The 26,903-nt window shown below is 36.9% G+C and overlaps 1 protein-coding gene across 1 annotated transcript in view; it reads right to left on the bottom strand.

The window, feature by feature from the left end:
• The window catches only part of FBN2 (fibrillin 2), a 156,549-nt gene that overhangs the window by 76,416 nt on the left and 53,230 nt on the right, over positions 1–26,903 (bottom strand). The window contains exons 8-19 of the mRNA XM_061475626.1: positions 25,110–25,235; positions 23,518–23,670; positions 22,517–22,750; positions 21,176–21,313; positions 16,158–16,277; positions 15,497–15,622; positions 14,720–14,842; positions 13,496–13,618; positions 10,539–10,691; positions 9,848–9,901; positions 5,173–5,298; positions 3,630–3,755 (exon numbers count right to left, since the gene is read on the bottom strand). Of these exons, the coding sequence (XP_061331610.1) occupies positions 3,630–3,755; positions 5,173–5,298; positions 9,848–9,901; positions 10,539–10,691; positions 13,496–13,618; positions 14,720–14,842; positions 15,497–15,622; positions 16,158–16,277; positions 21,176–21,313; positions 22,517–22,750; positions 23,518–23,670; positions 25,110–25,235 (1,602 nt within the window). The remainder of the gene's footprint in view (positions 1–3,629; positions 3,756–5,172; positions 5,299–9,847; positions 9,902–10,538; positions 10,692–13,495; positions 13,619–14,719; positions 14,843–15,496; positions 15,623–16,157; positions 16,278–21,175; positions 21,314–22,516; positions 22,751–23,517; positions 23,671–25,109; positions 25,236–26,903) is intronic.

Genomic DNA, 26,903 nt, shown 5'->3' with positions numbered 1-26,903 from the left:
TAGTCTAAACCCTCACTTGGGTTTACATCAAACATGTTCCCTGGCAAAAAAACTGACTCAATCTGACAGGTTGATGCTGTCTCCAGAGGACAATCCCCTTTCACCATTCTTTCTATGATTCTTTTTCTCCCAGTCTCAGTCTTCCTTCCCTTTTAAAGTGCAGTGCCTGCCCCTTCCTGATCCACAGACAAGCAGTTACTTTCCATGATTAGGGATGAGAATGGTAGAAGTTGGACACCATAGACACCAGGGGTGAGGAAAGTTGTGTCATAGAACCATGACATAATTGGACATGCCTCCATTTTTCCCTGATGCAGGTGAAGGAATACTCATCCCCTTTTTCTCTATGGAGTAGAAAGAGGGAGAACAGCTTTCACTCAGGATTAGAGTATACATATCTGCAGACATTAACTTCTAGTTGTTTCTACAACAGTCTTGTGAATATGCTCTAGGCCTCTGACCCCAAAAGAACAGCTTGTTAGTTTCTGCATTTGACATCCTTCAGCACTCTGCTACTTAAAAAAAAGAAAACAAACAAACAAACAAACAAAATGAAAAACAAACCCAATGCTTTTGGGGATTAACAGTTTTATAATGTTGCATTGATTATTCCCAAAAATCGCCATTCAGGAAAAAAAATTAAAGCATGAATGCACTTCAGCAGAAGTGCTCTGCTGAATCAGATGGAAAAGTATCATTTGCACAATGTAAACAAACTGCAGAAATTGTTGCATACACCTTCTTGTAATATTTTTAAAAAGTAAGCCAGAAACCCAAATTGATTTTAATTTTGTTTTCTTTTTTTTAAAATAAAAGCCACTATGTATGAAAATATGTATTAAGTTTTTTTTTAAAAAACATTATTCTTCTTAAGTGAAGTGAGCATATATTGTGAATGTCAGAGAAAAAAAATTGAAACTATCCACTGTACATTCTTGAAAATGAACTTCAAAGCACATCTGGTTTATATTTACCTAGTTATGTCACTGGAAACACAATCTAAACCACAAATCTTGCTGTAAAAATATCAGCTTTTGCAGACTCTGGAGCCTCAAAAACTGCCCCACTCCTCACAATAAACTGATAAAAAATTCCAATTGAGTTATAAATGAAAAAAAGTGAAAGGCTTTGTCTGTTCATCACAGTCACTGACGAGAATTGTATTAATTGAAAATATACTGGTGAGTAATAGGCATTAGAGCATTTTCAGATTACAGTGGAGAAGTTCTGGCTGCAGAAGTTTCTAACAAATAGTGATCTTGTAATTCCAAACTGAATTACATAGTGCTTCTTTAAAGCCAGAATTTCAACAGAAGGAGATGAATTCATTCCTCTACTGTCAACCCACTCAACATTAAAAAAAAGTAATACCCTTAATAGTCTTTATAGACAGTTTTATGCCAAACTGCTTCTGATCAGCTTTTGTTACCTGATCAGCTAAATTTAAACATCAATCTAACCATGAGATTCTAGATGAAGATAACAGGTCCTTTATGATCTTCGGATGTAAGTTAGTGTAGGTAATAGTACTGAAAAAAAACTGAAAATCCTTCAGATTTTGATGTAAAGACAATAAAAAAAGAGAAACCTTTTAGGATGATTACACTATGTTCAGAAAGGAAATACTCTTTCAGAGTTCAGCAGACATACAGGATTTTGAAATACAGCCAAGAGAAGCACAGGCAGTGTTATTCTATGAAGATGGCAAAATATCCTCCTTTTCACTAACAAGCTAAACCTAATGATCAGCATGAAGGGAGATGAGACAGGGATAGATCTGTCCTTCTATAGAATCTTTTGGAATATCAAATAATACCCTTTCATTAGTCTTTGCAGGGGCCAAGGTACAAATATTGCAAATGTACACATGTATATTCTTTAATGAATATCTAAAAATTATTACTAAAGAAAATAGTGAAAATCTCACCAAATTCACCAAACAGAAACCCAGTCTTATTTAATGAGCTTGAATGATCATCTTAGTAATTATTCTTTAAGAACAGAATAGATTTTAATTTAGGTTATGGCCTGCTTAAACAAGGTGTGTGCGCATTTTCAACCTCATGCTCACATTGGCTCAAGCTACAAAATATCTCAGTTCTAGATGACTGTCAAAGGTGCTATATGTGTTAGTTTGAATAAATTATTCTGGTTTAGAATCGATTCATAATTTGGAGAATGCACCTAGCTCCTTTAGACAAAACCTAAAAGTGGTCATATTCCTTAGAAAAATGCACTAAGGTGCCATTAAGAGGAGACATGCAGGCCTGCCATTTGAATTACTGCTAGTATCTTCTCTTCAGATCTCCATAGTATTTTTCTGTAAGTTCTTCTTTATCTTAAGTGTATTTTTTTTTTTTTATACTATGGTTTTGCAGTCAATATCAGCTAGCAGTGCTGTCTAAAGAAGTCACACTTTCCTCAACGAACTACTAATTCAAATGAATTTGTAAATTCACTTCCACTCAAGAATAACTCTCCTGCATGCTATTCTCCACTTAAACCCCACTCACATAAGATAAGGGATTCCCAGACTTAGTTAACTGTGTACTGATCCCTAAACTTCTTCTAGCACAGGAGAAAACACATTGCAATGATAAGGATGCCCAAAAGACAGAAAAAATCACTTTTTTCCTAAGGCTGTGGTGGGTCTGTGGTGGCTCAATGTAATCAGGAAAACACTTTTAATATGAGTATTACTGATGCTATCAAAAAACAAGTTTACATTTTATATTTGAAAATCTATATAGTTTTATTTCAACAATTTCGAGAAGGTTGTTTGCATCCTGGCATCTCATTGTCTACCTGTTGGTCAGTGATATGCTCTGAAGTTCATGGCCTATTCATCTTCATAATGAACACCTCCCTTTACTTTATTATTCCATTTTTTTTCTTTCTAGAAGATTCCTTAAGAAACATGCATATTAAAGGGCACATGGCAAGCTATTTTCACAGCTAGAAATCTTTTGGTGTACAGAAACTAAACATATAGACAGATCCTGAAGAATAAATTTCACCTGAACATTCTGAATTTATACTAGGCATTGAGACAACTTAGCAGATTGAGCACTGTAAAACCTGTTTCTGCTATGTAACACTTTCATTGCTCTTAACAACTTGTTCCTTAGTAATATCAGAGAGCAATTTTTATTATACTGTAAAAATATAGGACGATTCTAGTATTACTAGGCAATAACACCCACATCCTGGAATTCAAACATCACATAAAGCATGACAAATATCAGAATTTGATGTAGAATTAACTGTTCCCACAGATTGAAGGCAGAAAAGAAAGAACAGACTTTGTGATCAAAACAGATGCAATTCCCTAAATGATAAACTAGGTGTCGTTGCTACATGATCAAGACCAGGCATATATTCTCCTTTATTTAAGCTTAAAAATCCCTTCTATAAGGAAACAAAAATATGTATATATAAATATGAACTGATTACTTGGAAAAAATTCAACGGCAAGAACTGCCATTCTGCAGAGAAATTACAAGAGGAATGCAATGATTTATACAAAATTTCATCTTTTTCCCTCATATTCATCACCATTCTGCATCTTTGTGATTATTTAATGTTATATAATAAGCAATGAAATTAACACAACTTGGAATTTTGTTCACCTTCACATGTGTCCGTCCCAGTGCTGAACACATAACCCTTTGGACAAGTGCAGCTGTAACTTCCAGGTTTGTTTCGACAGAAACCGTTATCACAGAGCAACCCATTCATTGTACATTCATCAATATCTGCAAAAAGATGAATTAGACATGCCAGTGAATGGAAATGTCATGATATGCCTGTGAAGCATAAGTAGCCCCTGTTGCTTTCTACAGCAACAAGTAGGTTGCTGGATATAGAGTTTTCTACAACAGTGACTGAGCAAGACAAATGCCAGTCCTTAGTTTCAAAAGTCCAATTGGTTTGCTTAAGTTTTCCTGGAATGATCTTTGGTTCTTTGCCAATGTATGCCTCTGTCACTGGAACAACTTCATGAAGGTCTATTTTCTTTTAAAACACATAAAAAACCTATGTGTTAGATTACTGCTCTAATCCTGTTTTACAGGCACAAGTAATTTTTGTTATCCATGAAGTGAATATGAGCATTAAAATCTAAACTGTACTATTCATGTATGGCAGACATCCTAAGAGTAGACGTTTGTACATCTCCTGAGGTACATTGTATTAAAAACACGCCTATCATTAAGACTAGCACATCAAGCACACTGAATAGGAAAAAAAAACCATAAATTAACATCACTCCCTGAATTCCTCTTACTGCAAATAATGCCAATGAAAAGCAACCAATCTTCCTCATTGCACTATTGATTATTTTTTGAAAGAAAAAAAATTATCATTTGAGATAGTCTTTAATGCCAATCACATGTAACAAATGCTTAAGCTGATAGAATAATACTGACAGGATAAGCCATGATTAACCTGACACTTCATCCTGCTTCAGGGTAACCCCTATATTTTAACTGCTGGATTTCCCAAACTTAACACTGCAACTGAAATCTTAAATCAATGAGATTTTTTAGAGAGTTCAAATTAAGGAGAAAGCGAGAAAGGAGAAAATCAAAAATGAAATAGAATTGCAATCTGGAGGCTTTTTCCCAGCCATGTTAGATTTTGCAAGCTATGTTCATAAACTCCTGCAGTATTAGGACAATAAAGTCTAAACTTCTCCAGATGAATCTCAGATGTAAGTCTGGCAGCTGTAAAGAACCTCTTCTAAACTAACCTGTTGTTAATCTAACCTCGTCTGATTTTAAGTAAGGAAAGAAATATGAGTTTGGAATTTAGTGTTTTCAGGAGCCACAGATGTTAATTTTGAGCTTCTTGTACAATCACACAATGTGTCCCTTGAAAGGAACACACTTTAGGTGATCTTGACAAGTTATGTACATTAAAATACAAACTGATCCATGCTTTTGAGAAAATTAATTCGTAACCTGCAATGACATTTCCTCCTTGCACTTTCTAAACAGCCACCAAATAGCAAAAAAACCCATGTAAGAATATTAGCATTTTCATTAGAGATTTTTTTGTATTTTATTGTAGTTTCAAGAAGTAGATGTCCTACAACCTAAATTCTGTCAATTCAAATTAGCATCAAGATAGTGAAGAATTATTAAAAAAAAAAAATAAAATCTAGCAACTTACCCACACAGTTCCTTCCAGAAGGATCAGGCTCGTAGCCACTGTTACAGTTACAACGATAGCTGCCACGTAAGTTTTCACAAATTCCACTGGAGCAAATATCAGGATCCAATGCACACTCATTAATATCTGTATTAACAGAACACGTAAGATAAACACATACTGAAAGATATGGAAAACATGAGCCTGTGATAGATGTGAACAACATCTGACTTACTGGATGCTGGAGGTGTCATTCAGAGCAAGGATACAGCAAGGATGCAGCCAGAAGACTATTTCCCTCTATTCAATAATAGTAAAGCCAAACCTGGAATACTGTGTCCAGTTTTGGGCTACTCCAAGAAGTTCACATGGGCCCACTTCTCAAGCCTGCCAAGATCCCTCTCTTGCTTCTAGCAAATTAACTGTATCACTCAGCTTGGTGTCATCTGCAAACCTGCTCAATCCACCATGTGGATTTTTGATCCACAGGTCATTGATGAAGGCATTAAACAGTACTTGTCCCATTATGGACACTTGAGGGAAACCACTTGTTACTGGTTTTCTCTTGGCCATTGAGTTGTTGACCGTAATTCTTTGAACATGACCATGCAGCCAATTCATTATCTAACAGCCCATCCATCAAACCCATCTATCTCCAGTTTAGTGGAGACAGAAGAATGCTGTGGGAGACCATATCAAAAGCCTTACAGATCTTCCCTTGTCCTCTAGTGCAAGCACTCCATTGTAGAGGGCCACTAGATTAGTCAAGCATGATTTGCCCTTGGTGAAGCCATGCTGGCTGTCCCTAATCACATCTAACTTTCATGTTTTGACATAACTTCCAGGAGGATACACTCCATGCTTTTATAATGTGCTGAGGTGAGGCTCAATGGTCCTCCTTTTTACACCATTTTAAAAATGGATGTGATAGTTCCCTTTCTGCACTCAGGACTTGCTTGCCATCAAATATGATGGACAGTGGCTTAGCAACTACATCTGCCAACTTCCTCAGGTGCACCTCACCAGGTCCTATGGACTTGTGTATGTTCAGGTTCCTTGGGTGGTCTTGAACCTGATCTTTTCCTATCATAGAAAGGACTTTGTTCCCCCAGTCCCTCCCTTGATGTCTGAGACTTGAGAGATATGGGAAGAGTGATTACCAGTGAAAACACCCACAAAAAAATTGAGTACCTCAACCTTCTCCATGTTGTTAGTCACTGGTTCTCCTGTCTTATTCATCATGTTTGTGTGTGCCTGTGTACATTTTCTTGTAATGGTCCTTTTTGACCAATGTACCTGTAGAAGCTTGTCATATTCTTAACAGTCCTTGCCAAACTCAGATCCAGCTGTGCCTTAGCTTCCCTCATCCCATGTCTATACATCTGAGCAGTGTCCCTGTATTCTTCCCAGGATACCTATTCCTGGTTCCACTGCCTATGCATTTCATTCTTACACTTTAGTTTGACCAGAAGGTCATTACTCAGCCATGCTGTCCTCTTCTCTTCTCCCCTGATTTCTTACACATGGGAATTGAGAGCTCTTGTGATCGCAGGAAAATGTCCTTAAAGAGCTGCCAGCTCTGTTCTGCCTCCCAGGTGGTTCCATCCACTAATTCCTTAACTCAAAGTGTGCTCTCCTAAAATTCAGGCTTTACTCTTCACCTGGCCCATACCCTAGAGATCATGAGTTTCACCAGGACATGATCACTGCAGCCCAGACTTCCACCAGTCTTGACGTCTATAAATAGTTCTTCTGATAAGGAATAGGTCCAGTAATGCCTCTCCTCTGGTTAGGCTGTCTATCACCTGGATGAAGAAATTACCCTAAGTGCTTTTCCAAAATTTCCTGGACACCATACAGCTTGCTCTGCTCCTTTTCCAGCAGATGTCAGGGTGATTTAGGTCCCCTAGCAGGATCAGTGCCTAATGTATGAGAAGGGGCTGAGGGAATAGACTTGTTTAGCCAGCAAGAGGAAAGATGAAAGGGACATCTAATAGCAGTTCTGTGATCTTAACAGATGGTTACAGAGAAGATAAAGCCAGAATCTTGTTTGAGGTTCACAATGGCAAGAAAAGTAGCAACAGTAGCAAGTTACAACACAGGAAAATTGAACTGAACACATGGGAACAGTTAAGCATAGAGCAAGCTGTCCAGAGAGACTATGGAAAATCCATCCTTGGAGATTTTACAAGCTTTACTGAGCAATGCCTTAAGAAACCTGATTCACCTTTGAAGTTACCCCTGTTCTGAGCAGAAAGTTAGGTTGGATGACCTCCAGATGTAATTTCCAACCTATACCAATAGGGCCCTATGTGTTTGCAAGAATACCTTGAAGCAAAATATCTCTCCTGTGAACCCAGTGACTGTAGTTTAAAGACTTAGGTACAAAGTTATAAATTATAAGGTGACATAAATACTTTTCCTAATACAGAAATAATGCATAGGTCAATACCACAACATACTCAGTCTTACAGAAACTACAGCACTTGCTGGAAATGTAAATTTGTTCTCAGATTGATAGAGTAACATGATAAATGAGATATATTCCCTGAATTTACAGTCCCATATAGTATTTCTGCTGTAGTTGGAAAATCCCAAAATATTCTTACGAACTGTAAGAACAGGAGAATACTAGTTTTAATATTTTTTTGCCTCTGAGGAAAAGAGGGTTTTTCAATACTTACGTTATTTCTTCCCATACGGTAAGCCCATTACTTTAAATAGTTCCCTTTCCAAATTCTGGCAAGAACAGTAAGGGTGCTGGCCTAGCTGTGACTTCATAAAAAGGTTGGTTTATACTTGTACTGCTCAACTTTTTATAAAGGACATTTCCTTTTTAAGCATAATGCAGTTTAAATTATGATTTACATATACTCAGATATACATTTGTAAAAATCATTTTATCCTTGGATTAAAGTCAAAGCTATGAGACATCTGAAATTTTCATGAGAAAATAAGAATTAGCATAATAATTCAGATTTATGTTTTTAATTTTCAGAAAAGGTTTTCTGTGGTTTACTGAACTTGTTTGTATCACTGGGACAAGCCCCACAACTTCATGACTCTATCTCTCTGTATTAAATTCATGACTTCAGAAAGTCCAGACAGATTGCAAAATATCTGTCCTTGCCTATGTCCAGATTTCTCACATGAAGACATGAAGGTTTTGCATTTGTTAATCACAAGCTGAATGAGAGTACTAGGCATGTGGTTTTGTACTGCAGTTGAATTAAAAAACCATGTATCAACTAAAAGTCAAATAAAATCTATATTACAACAGCTTCAGTGATAAAGAGTGAGTGTATTCCTACTCAGTCTTGATAACAAGAATTCATAAGGAAGAAAACAGAATTTTTATTAGGGACTGAATGTGGTATTAGTATACCTCTCATTTAGGAAATAGAATTGGCAAACAAAGAACCTTGGTATAAGCAGTAACAGGAGTAGCAGCAAGAAAACTGTATGCAAGGTCACTGAACAAGATGCACAGAAAATACTAGGGTTTTCTTAAAATATTAAACAAAGATTTTAGCTGAAACATAAATCCGTGAGAAATTGTAAACTTCATCACGCAGTTGGTGGAGACAACAATTAATGTTTTTAGTGAAAAAATGTATTTCTCATGTATCCATAAGAACATATAACCTCCCCATCAGACTACATGCAAATTCTCATGATAGGGTGCTGTTTGTACAATATTAGGATACACTGCCATTATTTCTCCATGAGATTTAGAGGTTCTTCAAAGGGACCTTTTATATTTCACTGAAAACAGAGAAAATTTACAAACTATGAATTTCAAATTACTTCTAAGTTTGGCAATGTGTTAAACAATGAGCTTGTAGAGAAGAAAAACCTATGCATATAGGTTTAAAAGTTATGAAGGTTGTTACTAAGTATAATGATGCTCCTGCTGAACTGAATTGGAGCTTTAATGATGGGAAGGATAAAAGCTATACAAATTAAATGACTTGAAATAGGAAATGTACAGTATCAACTTTAATTTGGCTGTAACTTTATTAACTCATCAGGGAAGTATCTAGCAATAAACCATAATACTGTGTTCCACCACTCCTTCAATATGCTCTACTTATTTGGCAGCTGCAGCCTGCATTGCCCCTACTTCAGGCCTGGCTCAGCTATTTTTTTTTAATATTCCTCCCTCTGAGGTACTAAAAAAGGAGCTGGAGCTTTACAGTTCCCAGTACTAAAGGCAGTTGCTCACTTTCAGGACTTTTTTTGAAGGATCTTTTTCAGTAAGCTCCCTTCCAGCTCTAACTCGCCAGAGAAATGATCTCTCCATGGAAAAGAGCCATGTAGTGAACACTGGATCTGAAGTGAAAAACTGCTCTATTACTATCCTGGCTGACTGATAATTAACTGCAAATGTAAGTGGCTCCCATCATTCCCCAGATGAGGGTGAACTGTCTTATGTATATTCTAAGAAAAAGAAATTGTAAGCAAAACCTATAAAATGGATGACTTTTTCTTGTCAGGGTCAGGCAAAATCCAGCTCTGTAAAGAATACTGGCTTTTTCTTTAGAAATTTAATTACTGTATTTGACACTGAAGATACTGAAGTGGACACACTCATCTTGAGGCAAAAAGCTCCACTATAGTATGGTAAAGAAAAATATAATTCTATTATTTTTTTTAAATCTTGAATGATATACACCAAAGAAAATGTGCAACATACCTCGTCCATCCACAGTAATACCTATTCCACTGCTACACAGGCCATGGAACTCAGCTACTCCGTCGAAGCAAAGAGATGTTGGGGAAAGAAGAAAATGTTATTCCCGGTGTTTCATCTTCTTTAATTCTAACCCAAACCCACCTGATTTTTTTTTTTAATAATTTTTCAGCAATGTAACTAATAAAATGCCAATGTTCACATCAAATAACTATTAATACATCAAGTAGCATTACACCGTGAACTTTCACATATGTACAAACATAAAATTTGATAACAAGAATTAAACACAGGATTTCATTATAGTCTTGACAATACTGTGCCCTTCAGCTACTGCTTTAAACCATAGTGCCAGCTTTACTTTATTCCTTCTAAATACTTTTGTGCTGTCTCAGAAATCTCTGAATGGGTATAATGTCCAACATACATCATCTCTGTTCTATATTCAAGAGTTGCTTTTTTTACTGAATACCAGTTTTATTTGGAAAACTGTTTCAAATGTAACATTTCTAAAATTAATATAGGCTGCCCTTTTAAACTGGGTTAATCTGACTAGGAAATTTACAGATTCATCAGAGAATTCTGCTTATTCTCTTTAAAGTATTATAGTCAAATAAAGGAACAACCTGATCTTAACAAGAGTTTTTTAAATTTGTATGTTCATTATAGTGTTCAAAGAAACATAAAATTTTACCTGAGTTTTTGGCAGGGCAGGGGTAACATGGCTCTCCGAAACCATAGTCAGGATTGGCACAGCAACATTCAGATTTTGTCACAGCACCAGGGAAAGGACGGACACATGCTCCTTTTTTAAGGCCTCCATAGCATGTGCTACGCATATGAGTATCTAAGAAAGGGCAAGCAAAAAATAATTTATTTTCTTAGGCTGAGAGTGAAATGTATGCAGACAATGTCAATGAGAGCTAAAAAAATTAAAAATTTGTTCAACAAAATGGTTACACTGGCTACACCTGCATTGATCTGCTACAATAATCCTGATGGCATCAAGGCCAATTCTCAAGATAGCTCATGGAGCTGTGTTCAGAGCACATTAAAAACATCTAGACTAGCATATTGTGAGCAAATTTAAAAGCATTCCATAGGACCAAGCAAAGATAATCCACACAACCACAGCAGCTTTGTAAATCCCTCAACACATATCTCAATAAGAAATACAGAATGGCTTGAATCAGCACGTGGTGACTATTTTCGCCCTTTGTGAAGTACTACAACCATAACCTGGACATGTAGATATTTATTTACTTCCAAAATCGTTCCCTATGTATGATAACTCATCAGCAGCCCAGGGCTGGTAATACTGGAGGCTACCTATTTCCAGAAGGAGGAGCACAGCAGAATAATTTCAGCTGATTGTTCAGACCAGCATTTATGTGACATGGCTGTCTTATAACAGGCTTATATGTAAATTGGCATTCGGCCAGAACATGGCTTTTCTTTATGCTCCTTATCAATCTCCCTGTAAAACTGCCATACCTTATGGCCATGACATGAGCCTGAGTGCACTCAGAAGCTGAGTATGTGAGGGAACCCAGACACTTACTTAAAAGATGACCCCAAAAACAACAAAGAAAAGTTGCACGGAAAATCTTACAGTGGATGTTGAATACTCTGTGCCAACCCGAATAAGAACTGGCAATGCCTTACTGCTGGCTCTTTGAGTGTCATCACCTGGCTACTATAAAACAGGATTGCCTGTACATAATTTATTTTCTCTTGCTGTTGGTATCCCATGGAGCAAAAAGTTCTAGAGCACAGTTAAATGTGGCTCAGATTTCAGGCTTATTCCTTGCTGAGAGTCTAGGTGAAGCCAATACGATTTGCTTGCACTTGACAGCAGGAAAAGATTACTATGCTTGACAACAATCAAGAATTTTTGCACAAGAAATGTCTGTTTATGTACTCTGCAAAATAATTGGTTGCATCACACCCTCTCCCTTCATCTCCTCGTCCAGATGCCATTCTGCCATGCTCTGCCATGAATAAAAGGTCTTGTCACAGGAGGGAAAGCTTCCTCTTTCTTATGTGTCTGAGACAGAATGGAGAAGCGATTCAAGGAAAGGAAAGGCACTGAGTGAAACTGCAGGGGGAGGAAAAACCGGAAACTATGACAGAAATTCTCTGTAAGAACGTCTTCAAACACATGAAGTGTAGGAAGCAGCTGGAGGAAGATACATATGTACCAAGCAACTGCTCTGCATAGGAAGAAAGCTTTTCCACATAAAGCAGTTTTCATAGAAGAAGCACAGGGACTTTGGGGAGGATTGCCTAATTATTTAGAGGAAAAGTCTTATCTACAATTAGTGATTCACAAAGCCTGTGCAGAAGGAAGAACCAAGCTGCTCCCCCAGAACAAAAATAGTAATCGTATGACAAGAAGAATGTCCTCCCAGGCTGTGCTTCCCATGCTGATAGCAAAGACGAGAAGGACAGGCACCACTTTGTCCAGAGGCTGTAGGCATCTCACCAAGCTCAGGTTCCCCACGTCACAGCAGCTCCAAGCATGCACCTTACTGATGAACTTACACTGCTCCCATATATAGTTTGGACAGCCTTTGTCTACTAATGTCAGAACACTGAAGAACTTATTTCATGCCTTGGATCAGAGTTTAGCATTGGTGCTGCTGTAACCATGTACTGGTTTCCATAAGAAACATGCTCCTCCATCCAAGGTTTCCTAGAGAATCGTATTTCTAGACACCTAAATTTTGTGGCATAGCACTTCAACAGCTGTAAATGTTATTGCCACCATGCTTGGGGTCCAGGTGGTTGACCTATTCCCAGTGAAAGTCACTGCACACATCCAGGTGCCTTAGAAGGCAATGCTCAAATCATACAATGCTCAAATCATACAATGCTCATGACAGACTGAGGTATGGTTCTGCAAATTAACCAGAGTAAAATAAAACTGTGTTTTCATCCTAGATGGCTATAGCTTTGGATAGAGATGTGAACTGCAGACTGAGTTACAATTAAGTGCTTCAGCAGATAGCCAACAACATTGCGCTTTAGCCACAGCTCAGTACAAGTTCTGAAGTTATGACATAACCAGCTAGCCTGATCTAATATCAGTTCCAACAGCAGCCCTGTAACCAGTAACACCTAGTGCACAAGGCCATGAAACAAAAGTGAAGCTGCCAAAGAGGAATTTAAACTACTTGTCTTTTAACATTAGGTTTATGGGATCGCATCATGCAAAAATTCCTAACAGTTCTTAATAGTGATATTTATGTTCACAGAATCAAGTCTCTCCAATTTTCACTATTTCTCCTGCTCAATGTTTTTTAACACTATGGTACAGGGAGAATAAAATGTTTTCAGATTGAAGAATTGAAAAGGGGAGAGTTGAAAAATATCAGTGCTGCAACCAAGATACATAGCTGGTTTAATGATTTGTAGTGGTTGATACACAACTGAACATAGATACAAATACATGTATGTATATATAAATATATATACAAATGCACATGCATAAACACAAACACATAGCAAAACAAAAGACAAATACTGAAACAGATCCTATGTGGTTTGATGTCAGCATTAGCTGAAAGAATGTCATCTGATGCATTCATCTAATTTGTTAAACTGATAATTTCACTTGCTTTTCAATGAAAAAAAAAAATTTACACTTACCTACGCACACACGACCATCAACTCCAACAGCCAAGCCAGGTGGACACTCACACTGAAAAGATCCTTCAGTATTTATACAATTGCCGTTCATGCAAAGCCCTGATGTCTGACATTCATCAATATCTAATAGGAGGCAATGCAATTAAAAATCTATTAGCTGTCTTTAAACAACATTATAATTACTATTTTTAGAACATTACCAAATTACTTTATGATAGCAGATGAACCATCAACATATCCTTGTTTGTTTCTAATAAAAATTGCATTTTGAAATTACACTAAAACAAAACACCAGCTGCACATTAAAAAAACAAACAAAATCACAAAAAAAACAAGAAAAAATGTAGGATTAGAGGCTCTTAAAATTCTACATTATGCAAAATTAATGATATATCTTCCCCTTTGTCTAGCTCATGATACTGTAACTTTGCTTTAACATATGGTTAAGGGAGCACTAATCAAGGAATATCCATATGATGATAAATCTTAATTTCAAAAAACTTTTCAGTGGTCATCAAATTCTGTCAAAGTCAACAGGCCAGCTACACGTATATTATATTAATATACATATATATGTTAAGAAAGCCATAATTGTTAAAAATAGTTTAACTTCCAGTCAGAGAAAAAACAATTTAGATGATTTTGTACTTACTAAAAATAACTGAGGCCCAAACCTCCTTTTACTTGCAGAGAGTATCTTCCATTAGTTTCCTTAAACTGAAGCTAAATCAGACTCAAAATCTTAAAATGTTTAATCTAAGTTTTCAATGAACCCACCTTAAAAAGTTTGCAATGATATGCGGCAAATACAATGTCTTATGACTTATGAACTCAGAATTGCCAGAATAATGACGTGGAAAACATACTTGTGTGGGTTCACCACTATAAAATCTTTTAAACTTGCATATTGATGCTCACTTTACCATTTCATGAATGGCCTGCATATTTTGCTGTATTTACAATGCTCCAAGACTCTTCCAAAGCTCATTTTTCATCTGTTGTAGCTTTCACAACAGTATTAAATAATTCATTTATTTCTTTCTGCAAGTTAAAGACCTATTTCTACTTCAGGCAGCATAAGTAATCTCCTGTAATGAGTTAGTAAAGTATTAGTATGATATTAAATCCATTTGACAAGAGTGCAACTCTTGCATGAATGAACGGACAGGCAAAAACATTTTCAATCAAGACTGCCTCAATGCATTACCTCTCAGCTGTACATACCAGTACAGTAACGCCCATTTGGAGCCAGAACAAATCCTGGTTTGCAGATGCATTTAAAACTCCCATCTTCATTTATGCACATCCCATTTAAACACATATTTGCAGTGGTACACTCATCATGGTCTGCAAAATATTGTGAAGAAAACTGCTTATAGTTTCTCACCTTCCAGAAGATGACACAGTAAATATAAACAATCAGGACTGATGTGACATATTCTTTCACTTGAATATTAAATTCCTCTCATAACTCTGATGAACTATCTGAAGAGTTTCCACTGTATAGACAAGGCAGATTATTTTTTTTCCTGTTCTGATCAGTCACTTTCCATGTTTCAGCAGACTGTGTATGGAAGAAAAGGGTGCATCGTTCTTTCTTACATGAAATGATAAAAAACTTCAACCTGATAGAATTAAGTACTTATTATTTGTCTAGGATTTTTTTTTTTACACAGTATAGTCAAAATTAAACCCAGTTATTTCTTCAGCAGTGCTACACGGAGCACTTTCTATGAAGCTTTAGGGAAAAATGTTATTCCTGCACTGAGTTACATGGAATGCTCTAGGAGAGATGTAGCCTCTGAAATAAAATTGCCTCAGATTTTCTCTCAAACCATGCAGTTCTGCACAATAACTGTTTGAAGGTAGGGGTTATATGTGACCTCGGGTCACATATTATTTCAAAAAAGTTAATCCTCAATGATTCTCAACTGTAATATGAAGTACAATTTCTAGAATCACCAAGCTAATGCCTGCCCTGTTATTTAGAAGAGTTCTTACCCACACAATTTTTTCCATCTGTAGTCAGTTCAAACCCAGCATTGCAAATACACTGGAAACTTCCATCAGTGTTTACACAGCGGCCATTTTTACAAAGAACACCATTCTGGATGCATTCATCTATATCTAAGGAAAAAAACCGAACACCAAAACACCACAATCAGAGAATTACTGTAAAATAAAATGTATACAGTGACAATTATTGCTTTGAAAAATATTTGCATGTTATTTAAATATCACTTTGAAAAAAATTCTGAAGATGGTTAAGAATTTATTCTAATCTCATCAGATATAAGAAAAATATTATTTTACAGACTTGTACAATAAATGCTGCATTGATGAGTGTCTTTAGAAACCTACTCACACATTCATGTGCGTACATACATAAATATACACTGATTGTACAAATAGTTTTGTAGAAATCTTAGCTAAGGAATTCCCTGACCAAGTGATAGGTTTTTCAGAATAATGGATAAATGTAAAAAAAAAAACCAAACCAGAACAAATGGAATGTTAGCCCAGAACTACAGCTCCAATTAATACAGCAGCTGTTGGGGTTTACTGAAATCACACTGCTAAGTACTTTTTGAACTTCAATGGGATCTGACATAAGGGGTCAGAACATCTGCAGTGTCAGTAGATGTGAAGCAAATTTTCTTACCAATGCAAGCTTGCTTGGTTGGAGTTCTCTGGAAACCCGTGTGGCACTTGCAGTAATAGGAACCAGGCGTGTTGACACAGTCTCCATTAGAGCATGGGTTAGATGTGCATTCATCAATGTCTGTTGGCAGCACATAGAAGCATTAGTAAATTCACAATGCATATAACAATTTTTTCAAGTTTGAAAGTTTCTAAGTATAAAAGTAACTAATAGCAAAATGCTAAATACTGAAAAAAAAACAAACCAAACCCAAAAAAAACTTGTTCTTTACTTTTTTAAGAACACAGAGCTGTTCTTAGTCCAAACAGGCAGACATTTCAAAGAAGTGAAATGCTACTACACCATTATACACAACTTGAGACAAAATAAAAAATACATAAGGACTTTGAGACATGGGCTCTGACAGTTGCCTACTGAAAAGGAACCACACTATTCAATACAGTTTTCTTTAACAATAATAGTTAAAACAATATAGTTTTATTTAACAGAATGACAATTCGTTCTTCTTTGGAATAAAACAAATGCAAAGCAAAATTGACATTTAAAAATCAGAGCAAATCATGGCATCCAACACCCCCATTTCCCCATCTTATTAAGTTTATTGTAGTATAGTGTGAGGAGGGGGCCACACAGCAGCAGGAGGGATTCTTAATGAGAACACAATCTGTGCACCACACCTCAATTATTTATGGCCCATACATTCTCAACCTTAGTCTTTGCATCTGACTAATGCCAGACTTAATCTATCCCTTCTCTATAAAGCACTTCATGCTCATTTCCAAAGGTTTTTCGTGTTTGGGTACAACCAAACACACTCTCACCACTCTACATCTTAGGTAGGGTGAATAACTCCCATTTGACACATGACTCTGAAGACTAACTCCTTTCAGAAACCCTTTCTAAATTTGTTTCCCAGAAGTTACCAATGAATCTGCTGTGCCTTTGACCTGAGACAGCTATTTGCAGCTCTAAAGTGACACTGATAATTCCTCCGCATTATATTTCTTTGAATCCTCCTCTCTGTGATCCCAGTAGCAGAACAAGTGCATCCCTGTGGTCTGGCAGGCAGGATTGCTGGCTGGGTCTCTCCTGCAGCGACCAGACAATGACTTGAGCAACTTGTCTCTGCTACAGCTAAATCCACAGGTTTCAAACTGAATGGATACCTTGAAGAAATCCCTCTTTTTTAATCAATCATCTTTTCCAATTTGACATTTTGATTTTTTTTTCCGTTCAGCTGTGGCCCTCCATTCCACTTATAGGTCTGACATTACTCATCTCGTCATTTAGGCAGGCTTTAGCACTACAAAGGCAATGGTGATTTGTGGGAGGTTTTGTTATCTAACTGTAAGCTGTCATAGGAAGCTGGGGCTAAATAAAGCTACTGCTGATCAATTCTTACTAATGATAATTTTCCCATGCATTTTCCAGTGTAGGCTACAAGAAATACCAGAAAAAATACAAAGGTAATTTTGCTGATCATTAGTACTTACCCTTTATCACATTTAGCTCTGAAACTTACTTTATTATATCTTGAAAATGATGGTAAGGAATAAGAAACTTACAATTGTATGTAAAATACATGTGTAATTCTAAAAAGTGTTGTGCCATGAATTACTTGATTACAAAAAATGGCAACAGGTTAGTTTTGTTCTAATGTAGCAATAAAGAAGACCATACATTTCACAGAATTAACTGTGTTAATGCATACACAGTTAAAATGAATAGCATCAATGGTTTACCCATATCACTGATTTAATGATCTGGTTTACAGCATTCTTGGTGCCTAGATACAATCAGACCATTTGGGTAAACAGTTAAATGAATAAAGGCAAAGCAAATGGAAGAATCAAATACCTCCTCTCAGGCACATTTTGCTCATTCACATTTGCATAGCAGCTGATAGCACCACTCCAGTAAACCCACAAGAATGAAGCAAGTTGAAGAAAAGAAAAATTTGGAGAGTTCTATACAATGAAGAAAACAGTAATTCTATCTTTATATTGTAGTAGACTTCTATGAAATCATAGTAGCTTCCTGCCCTCATGCTTCTCTACAGTCCCTGGCTGTTGGGATGCTCTGTCTCATGAGTGCTAGACAGGGTATTTTTTCCACAGTGCTCAGATTATATGGGGGAGACAAGGAAGATCACACATAATTCCTTCAGAACTAAGTCCTCAATTACCAACAAAATGTCAAACTCTAAATCACATTTTGTTCTATCTAATGTCTTAATTCAAATTACTGTCTATTTATTTTGCTTTAGTATAGGGGAGGACGGGGGAACTTACAAATTCTGGATATGGCACTCCTCTATTTTTAGTTTTTCTTTAGAGAATGACATTTATGACTTACTTACTTTATTAAAGGCTTCAACTTGCTTTATCTGTTACAGAAAACGTGCATGCTAGGAATGGATTTTACTGTAAATTCATTTATAAACTGAACAGCAGGAATACAGTGTTCCTCTATGAAATAGCTGACTTAAACTTGGAAAATCCTTTCAAAGCCATGCGCTTTGAATTTCAATGATTTCCATATAAAATATGCATCTTAAGATGGTCTTATTTTTGTAAGTTCTTGATAAAGATGGAATTAGCAAATCTATGTTAAAATAAAGGAGTTGTTGGCTTTGAGTTTGCATTGCAAGCCCGTATATTCCAGCATTATAAACAGGAAACATTTGAGACAGAAATATTTAATCCATTTAATCTATCTCCCAGTCCACCCTTCTTCAGCATCAAATATTTCTCTTTCACCACTTGCATCACATTTACCTCCACTTTTCAGTGTTTCATCTGTTAACACTTTTCAGAATTTCACTAGACACAGAACTCCCAAAACCCCATAGGATTGACTTACTGCAGTACGTCTGAACATCTATTACAAAATTTAAAATATGAAGATTTGTATTTGCAAACCAGCTAAAATTCAACACAGCACAGCTACAGGCTTGCTGCCACTTTCAAAGTCTCTACAGTTTTACCCACAGGTGTGGTTTTTTTCTTAAACAGAATGAAATAAGGCAATGCAGTGCCTGATCACTTAGGACACTTAAGGTCCTTGATGCATCAGGCACGTTCCATCATGAAAGCACAAGTTCAGGTCAAAGAGCAGTATGCAATGCCATTATTTATTGATTTGGCAGGATAATTTTGAAATAAGACTTTTCTTTAACTCTGCAGAAAAATATCTAACAATTTCTGGCTTCTTTATTTGTTGCAAAATTAATTCAGTGCTAGGAACAAAAGTGCCAGGAGTCTCCATACACCACGAAGAAACAATAGCCCTCCAACTCGCCACTTAAAAAGCACTTATAGCTCCTAAGGCCCAAGGATGCAGCAAGAGACTAAGCCTCTTGAATTTCCCAGCCACAGATCAGAGGTACAGAAAACTGTGAGCCAAACAAAAAAAAGCAGGAAAAGTTGATCTCACTGAATCATAGAGAACAACTCTGAGGAAGTAACAGCCTTCAAGTACAAAAAAGTACAAAAGGAAAGGTATTGAACTGCTTTCCTTAAATATTGTGGATAAGACAAGAAACAATGAGCTCATTTTTGGTTTTGCAAAATAATGTTTAATTTAGATTAGATGTTCTGAAAACTTTCTCCAAGTTTATCTATTGAGCACTGCAACTGCTTAGGGAAGTGATGGATTCTCCAGTAACTGAGATCTTTTTAAGAGGGTGTATTTGTACAGCTGTCAGGAACGTTATAGCTGTAACTGACCTTTCTGGTGCAAAGGAACAGCCAAGCTAAGGGGGCTTGCAAACTATCAGTTGCAGTATATCGGTTTAATTTGAGAAAGGAAAACAGAGCAGTTAAACATGGTAAGAAACAGGGACATCAAAGCTAAAGTACTATTCAACAGTTGTCACATTTCACTTTTCTAGAAGGCAGGTTGCCAGGCCAGGCAGTTCCTTATACTCAGTTTGCAGTTCAGTGGGAGATGGAAGAATTTGTAACTCAGAGATGAAGTGCTCCCTGCTCATTTTCTGGTTGATACCCACTACTGCATGTATGTTGAAATCTGCCTGTACTATTATCACCTGCATACCATAAATGGTGTAGTCTTGGATTAGAACATTTTTTAAAGGATTCGTGTAGATGCAATTTTCTGCATTTGCTTCTGTTTTTCCCTCTAATCCACAAGCACACTAGAAATTGATTCTAAAAGCACAGTTTTTGTAAGAAAAGCCCATTGCTAACTCTTGTAAGCTATTTTAAGATATTTTTCATTCACAGATCTCAAATCTCTTTACAAAGAATCACTAAGCAAATTTTTAATCAGAAATACAACCACACCTTTCTATTGAGGATCCTATACATCAGTAAGCTCTGTCCTGCTTACAGGTTTCTTCTCCACACTACTACACCACAAAAACTCCCAAATTTTGTATTTTCCCCAAAATACCTCATAAGCCTTTGACACTGCAAGAGTTAAGTCCACGGTAACTGAATAAAAGCACAGAATCCTAAATTCAGCTGTTATGAAAATTTAGCACTCAATATTTTCATATTGGATGAAATAAAATTTTCATTTTAAACACAAAAATTTAATTAATGCATTTTAAAAAGTATTTGGTGTCTTTCAAACTGCAATTCATCATTATGAGTAGGTAAAACATAAATTCTGCTCTTTATCTTGAACATAACTTGACATGAACTCCTGCAGCAAAAAAGGAGCTATGTGAGCATAACTAAAGTGAACATGAAACAGAATTTATTTTACTGAATGTGAAGGCAAAAATGTACAATATCCATCAAGTACACGAATACTCAAAACCAATATTTCTGATTAAAGATGGAAAGATATTAACTCTCACGAAGATTTTAAATTATTTTAGTGTATGTAGTATCATGGTCTTTGCACACTTTTTCACAAAAGCCATACTAAAATTAAGATGTAAGTGGGGAAAAAAAAGAGTATGTTTGTTTGGTTTTTTTTTAAACAGATTTAAAGCACAAAAGTATTAGCATTTTAAAAGTGAATAAAGGATTTTAGAAATGTGCACTTACCAATACAATCCCCATTTGTATCCTGCTTATATCCCATATTGCACTCACATCGGTAACTAGAAAGGGTTGGTATACAACGGCCATTTAAGCAAAGGTTGGAATGGTGTTTACAGATGTCTATTGTCTGATTGAGTATTGCTGATAAAAGAAACAGAACATGAGATATTAATATATGAAAATATTAATATTTTCAAATAGAAGTATAAAGGTTATATAAGCTTCAGAAAGTATTATCAGGTGTATAAATAGATCCACCAAATAGAGTATTTTTTCCAAGCACTATCTCTTGACATGACAAAACCAAGTACCTCTCAGAACCAAAAAGAATATTAGATGAACAGTCTTAATTTTGAATTACCATTTATGAGTATAGCCTCATGAGACTGTCAGTGGCCTTATGAATAAACCACAACCTGGGTGAAAAAAACACAACCTGGCTGAAAGCTGAAGCAGTCTGTTCCTATATGTTTACTATTTTTGGCCTGCCTCTCTAAAAATACTCCATCCTAGAGATGTGCTTACACATGTTATAAGCAGCTCTACATATATCAGACTTCCCTCAGAATATTATTCCTCTTGGGCTCCCAGTCAAAGCAGTATTCCTGCAGAATAGGTAAGTTTTACATTTGGAAGAACAAAGGAAGAGAAATTTATTTTTAACCCTGTTTTTTTTTGAAAACACTTAAAAATACGAAGTTTTATTAGTAATGACCAGGAGAGATCAGCAGGAACAGAAGGCTGTGTGACCTCATAGCAGCCTTCCAGTATCTGAAGGGGGCCTATAGGGATGCTGGGGAGGGACTCTTCATTAGGGACTGTAGTGAAAGGACAAGGGGTAACGGGTTAAAACTTAAACAGGGGAAGTTTAGATTGGATATAAGGAGGAAATTCTTTCCTGTTAGGGTGGTGAGGCACTGGAACAGGTTGCCCAGGGAGGTTGTGAATGCTCCATCCCTGGCAGTGTTCAAGGCCAGGTTGGACAAAGCCTTGGGTGATATCATTTACCATGAGGTGTCCCTGCCCATGGCAGGGGGGTTGGAACTAGACGATCTTAAGGTCCTTTCCAACCCTACCTATTCTATGATTCTATAACAGCACAGTCTCAAGGACTCAATAACTGAATAAAAAAATCTCTACATCTGAGCTCTTTTAAAAAAAGGGTTCCTAAACATCTGAATCTATTAACTGAGGTCTCTTAAATGTGCTTGAATACAAAGGCATTTTTATGTGTTAAGAACACCACATCATTTCAAGATTAAAAACTAAGCAGAAAAAAAGGAAAAAATGGAAGGAATAAAAAAAAAAAAGCGAAAAACAAGTCACAACAATGCAAGAACTTACTTAGCCCTGTAATTACTGGTCCATTCCCATTGGGACTTTGGCCACTTGTTCCTACCCCTGCTCCACCTACACCTGGGGAGAAACCATTGCTTCTCGGGATGGGAATAAATCCTGCTCCCCCTGGGCCATAGCCATTGCCATTGCCACCAGGAAGGAACCCGTTTCCTCCTGTCCCACCACCTCTGGAACGACCTCCAGCAGAAGCACCATCCACACAAAGTCTGCGGTGTTCATCTATTAAATAAGAATGCACAGAGAAGCATAAAGTAAATGAACCCTTCAGAGTCAGCTTACAAGGAAGGTAGAGACCTTTGTATGCTACAATATATTGAACACCAGCTCCTCATTTCTTTGGCATGATGTGCTCCTTCTCCCACTCCTTATCTCAGGCAGATCCCATGACTGTGATGGGTGTTACTTAAGCGGGGACACTAAAAATAATAAAAGGCAATATTGTAATTTACAGCTATTTGTTGAAACCTTTTTGCTGATGTGCTGCCAGCTGCACTGTAACTCCCTGGTCACTCAGGGTCACTCAGAGATCTTGATATTGATAAACTGAAAATACATTTCACTAGAGATGTGGAATACTGTTCTGTGAGCAGAGTTTAAAGAATAAATTAAATACTGACACATTCCTGGTTCAATGTAGCCCAAAATTTAATGGAACAAGAGAGCAGCTGTACCTTTAAATCAAAATAACCTACGGACCTCAGGGTTGTTTCCTCTTTGAGCTTGACCACAAAATCTTTCCCATTTCCTAGGAATTATTGCCAAAGTCAACAAAAGAATGTTAAAGAAACTAGTCCCAAACAATCATGAACTCCCCAAAATGGCTCACAGACGGTAACATCAGTATCAAAACCACAGGTATGAATAATAATGTAATTCCTGACTTTCTTTTTCCATTTACCCTGCATTTTAAATTAGTTTATAATATTTCAGTGACCTCAACCCCAAGTAGAATGGACAGTGAGAAAATAAATCAACAAGTCACTCACCAGACCCTCTGACAGGACACATGCCTGGAACAGACCCAATGGCCCAGCACTGGCCAGACTTGCAGCAGCATTGTCTTTTGGTGAACCTACCGGGAAGCTCCTGTGCACAGCGGCCGTTCACTATGCTGGAGAAACATGTACTTGCCCTCTGATCTGGAAATTAATTTAAAAATAAAACCATTCCTGAACGCTGACTAGGAGAAAAGCTCCATGAATTTCAAAAGATGTGGTAGTAATTACAATAACTGAGCACATCCTGATATTTTGGTTAAAAGCGCATATTATCTTAAACTGGGAATAATAAAATAATTCGTATTAATAAGGATTACATTCTTCACTTTTCTCCTAAGGAGAAATTGTACAAAGTACACAAAATATACAAATTATAGTTCAATACTACAAACATTTAGAAGCACAAGAACTTTCGGACACATTTTTCATTTAAGGGAAGGAGAACCTGTTTTAGTGCACTAAGGCATGTGATTTGTGTGCAGTTGGTTTTGGGAACTGATTTTGGCAACTACATTGTAAACCATGCCAAAATCCATAGATATTTTGATCATATTGGAAATCATGTTCTCAGTATTCCTGAGGCCAGCCATAATATACTTGACGTTTGGCATTCCTCAGATGACCCCGAGTAACAAAAGCTGTCTATTTTGTGTGAAAAACTATCTACGTGAAATCATTTGTAGGTCTTGTGCTGCTACTGGCTTACATCATTCATCTGTAATTAAAAAATCCTTTCAGAATTCCCATCCCTTTCTCAACATGAAAACAAGTGCTTAGATATGTCTGAAAAAATAAGAACCACATGAGATCTAGAAAAGGCACTGTTATTAGCAATTGTTAATGTTTTTCACACATGGTATGCAGTACTATGGATAATTCACTGGAATGGTTTATACTATATATTTGACATGTGCAGCTTTATAAAAGAAATTACAACATGTGAAAATAAGCATACTTTTTTTTTTTATAATACAGAAACAGATTTTAAATAAATTTTCTTGTAAAAACTGCATCTACTGAAACCAAATATTTAGTTTGTTTTAGTATCTGTTCCAGACAATTTACTGGCATTTCAGCATATCTTACTTAATGCCTCCTGAACTTATATATGTGCCTTATATTTGTCTCTAAAGGTTAAATTAACCTACGTGAGATGGAAATTGAAATACCAAGTAAGAATAAACATTTGCCCCTTTAGGACCAAAGTGAGCTTAGCTTTTGGTTTCATCTGATGCAAGTTTGAGAAACAAATATAATGAACATTTCTTATGTTTGCCTAGATAACAAAGAGTTAGTAGTTGCTCTTTTCCTAAGAAGATCCAGATCTCAGGCAGGAGTTCTCAAGCTACAATGCGGTTGACACAGAGGGATCTACAATCCACATAAAGATGGCTGCAGTGGCAATCATCATCAGAAGAGGATGTTAAAAATTTTAAGCAGCTGGATCAGAGATAATAGGGAGTTAGCACAGTTTAGCATAGGGGGAAGTGCTAGATGACTGCGACAGAAGTTCTTCTGCTGTTTATGAGTTGCCTCAATAACTCTGAGAGCACTAAAAGCCTTCAGGTTGAAATACCTACCAATACAGCGGGAGCTATCCACAGATGTAACATAACCCCATGTGCAGATGCAGAAATAACTTCCCACGGTGTTAGAGCATACACCACCATCACAGATTCCTGGGATGATGCTGCATTCATCAATATCTATGCAGAAAGGAAAAGACATGGAATAATTAAATGAGCACTTTTATATAGTGTATTAAAAAGAGGGAAAGACCTTTTCTGATACGCAACAATTATTAAACTCAGACTGAATACCAAATTGCTGGTGTTTGAATACTGCAAATAATTTTGCTTGCCATCTAATGGAGCTTTCCTTACACATTCAAGGGGTGTACCACTTCAAGTTGCAGAGTATGTGAGGACAGTCTGGAACTTCCCTGAAGTGACACACACTGACTGCCATCTCCAGGAAGCACACAATAGCTACAATGCAACATCAAAATACTCATCTGGCTATTGAGCTGAAGGAAGGAGGATGGGACAGAAGCCAACTATGACAACTCTTGGCTTCTGCAACCATAGAAATATTCCTTATCAGATCTGCCTGCTTTCTAGCCTTCTAATATTCCAACTATAAGCAAGAATTTTGGCCGACCTATTCAAATCCAACCAAATGTTGCATTTTTACTTCAGATATTTTTAATCCATTCGAATGTTTCTGCCACCTAAAAGCAGTGCTCTCATACGAACACTGAAACAATTTTGTATGTAAATATATATAAAGTGAGATGTCATCAAGCCGATGAATGAGCTGCTGTATGTAACAAGGGGTTCCTAAGGCATTCAGCACCAGCCTGAGAGCACCGTGTCCTTTCCCAGCACAAACTGGAAGCAAAATTAGGAGCTGAGGCAAGGAGAAGCAACAAGAGGAAGCAGTCTGACTGTATTATTAGAGATTTGAAGCACAGCAAAGCAAACTGAAATGGAAGAATTACAAGTAGGAAGAGTAGCATGAGAATAAAGACTGGATCACGACCATTTATAAAAATGAGCCATTTAAATAACCACTTCATTCTAAAACTGCGACAATCTTTAGACATCTGAATATTTTTACAGTTGTTTTAGTAACCTAATTTTACTTTTAAGTGACCTCTTTACACTAGCTTTTTGAGTGGCTTTCAACAAATGTGAACTGTGGCCCAGTACACAAGACAAAAAGCAAAAAAAGAGGCAAGAAGGGTGAAGCAAGATGAAGAAACAATGAATTCACCACCTGGTCCAGAATCTGATCAGGAGTCATCATCACATGACGAAGTAACTTCTCGACCTCGGACCTCAACCGAGCTACGGAATATGCGAAAAGATTTTACCCGTCAACCAGGGGAGCACATCATCGCCTGGTTACTCCGATGCTGGGACAATGGGGCCGATGGTCACAAACTAGAAGGTACAGAAGCCAAGCAGCTGGGATCACTTGCTAGAGAAGGGGGAATTGACAAAGCAATTGCAAGACAGAAAATGTCCCTCAGTCTTTGGAGGCGGCTCTTGGCAGCTGTGAAAGAAAGGTTTCCGTACAAGGACGATGTTACGAGTCGTTCGGCCAAGTGGACTACTATAGACAAAGGCATCCAGTCTCTGAGGGAATCAGCCATTGTAGAGATGCTCTATCACATCAAGCCGAATAACGGGGATACACCTATAGATCCAGATGAAGTTGAATGTACACGACCCATGTGGCAAAAACTTACATGGAATGCACCGTTATCATATCATATTCATTGGCAACAGTAACCTGGAATGACATAGTACCACTAACAGTGGATGAAATGGTTCATAAACTCCGAGAGTTCGAAGACAACCTCACCCCTT

Source organism: Pezoporus flaviventris, unplaced genomic scaffold (assembly GCF_033815535.1).
Source record: "Pezoporus flaviventris isolate CSIRO_AGI_PZ_B2104156 unplaced genomic scaffold, CSIRO_AGI_Pfla_v1 ptg000086l, whole genome shotgun sequence".
In the NCBI taxonomy this organism is placed as follows: Eukaryota; Metazoa; Chordata; class Aves; order Psittaciformes; family Psittacidae; genus Pezoporus; species Pezoporus flaviventris.
The sequence above is the reverse complement of the archived record's forward strand: the minus strand, read 5'-3'. Positions and strand labels throughout refer to the sequence as shown.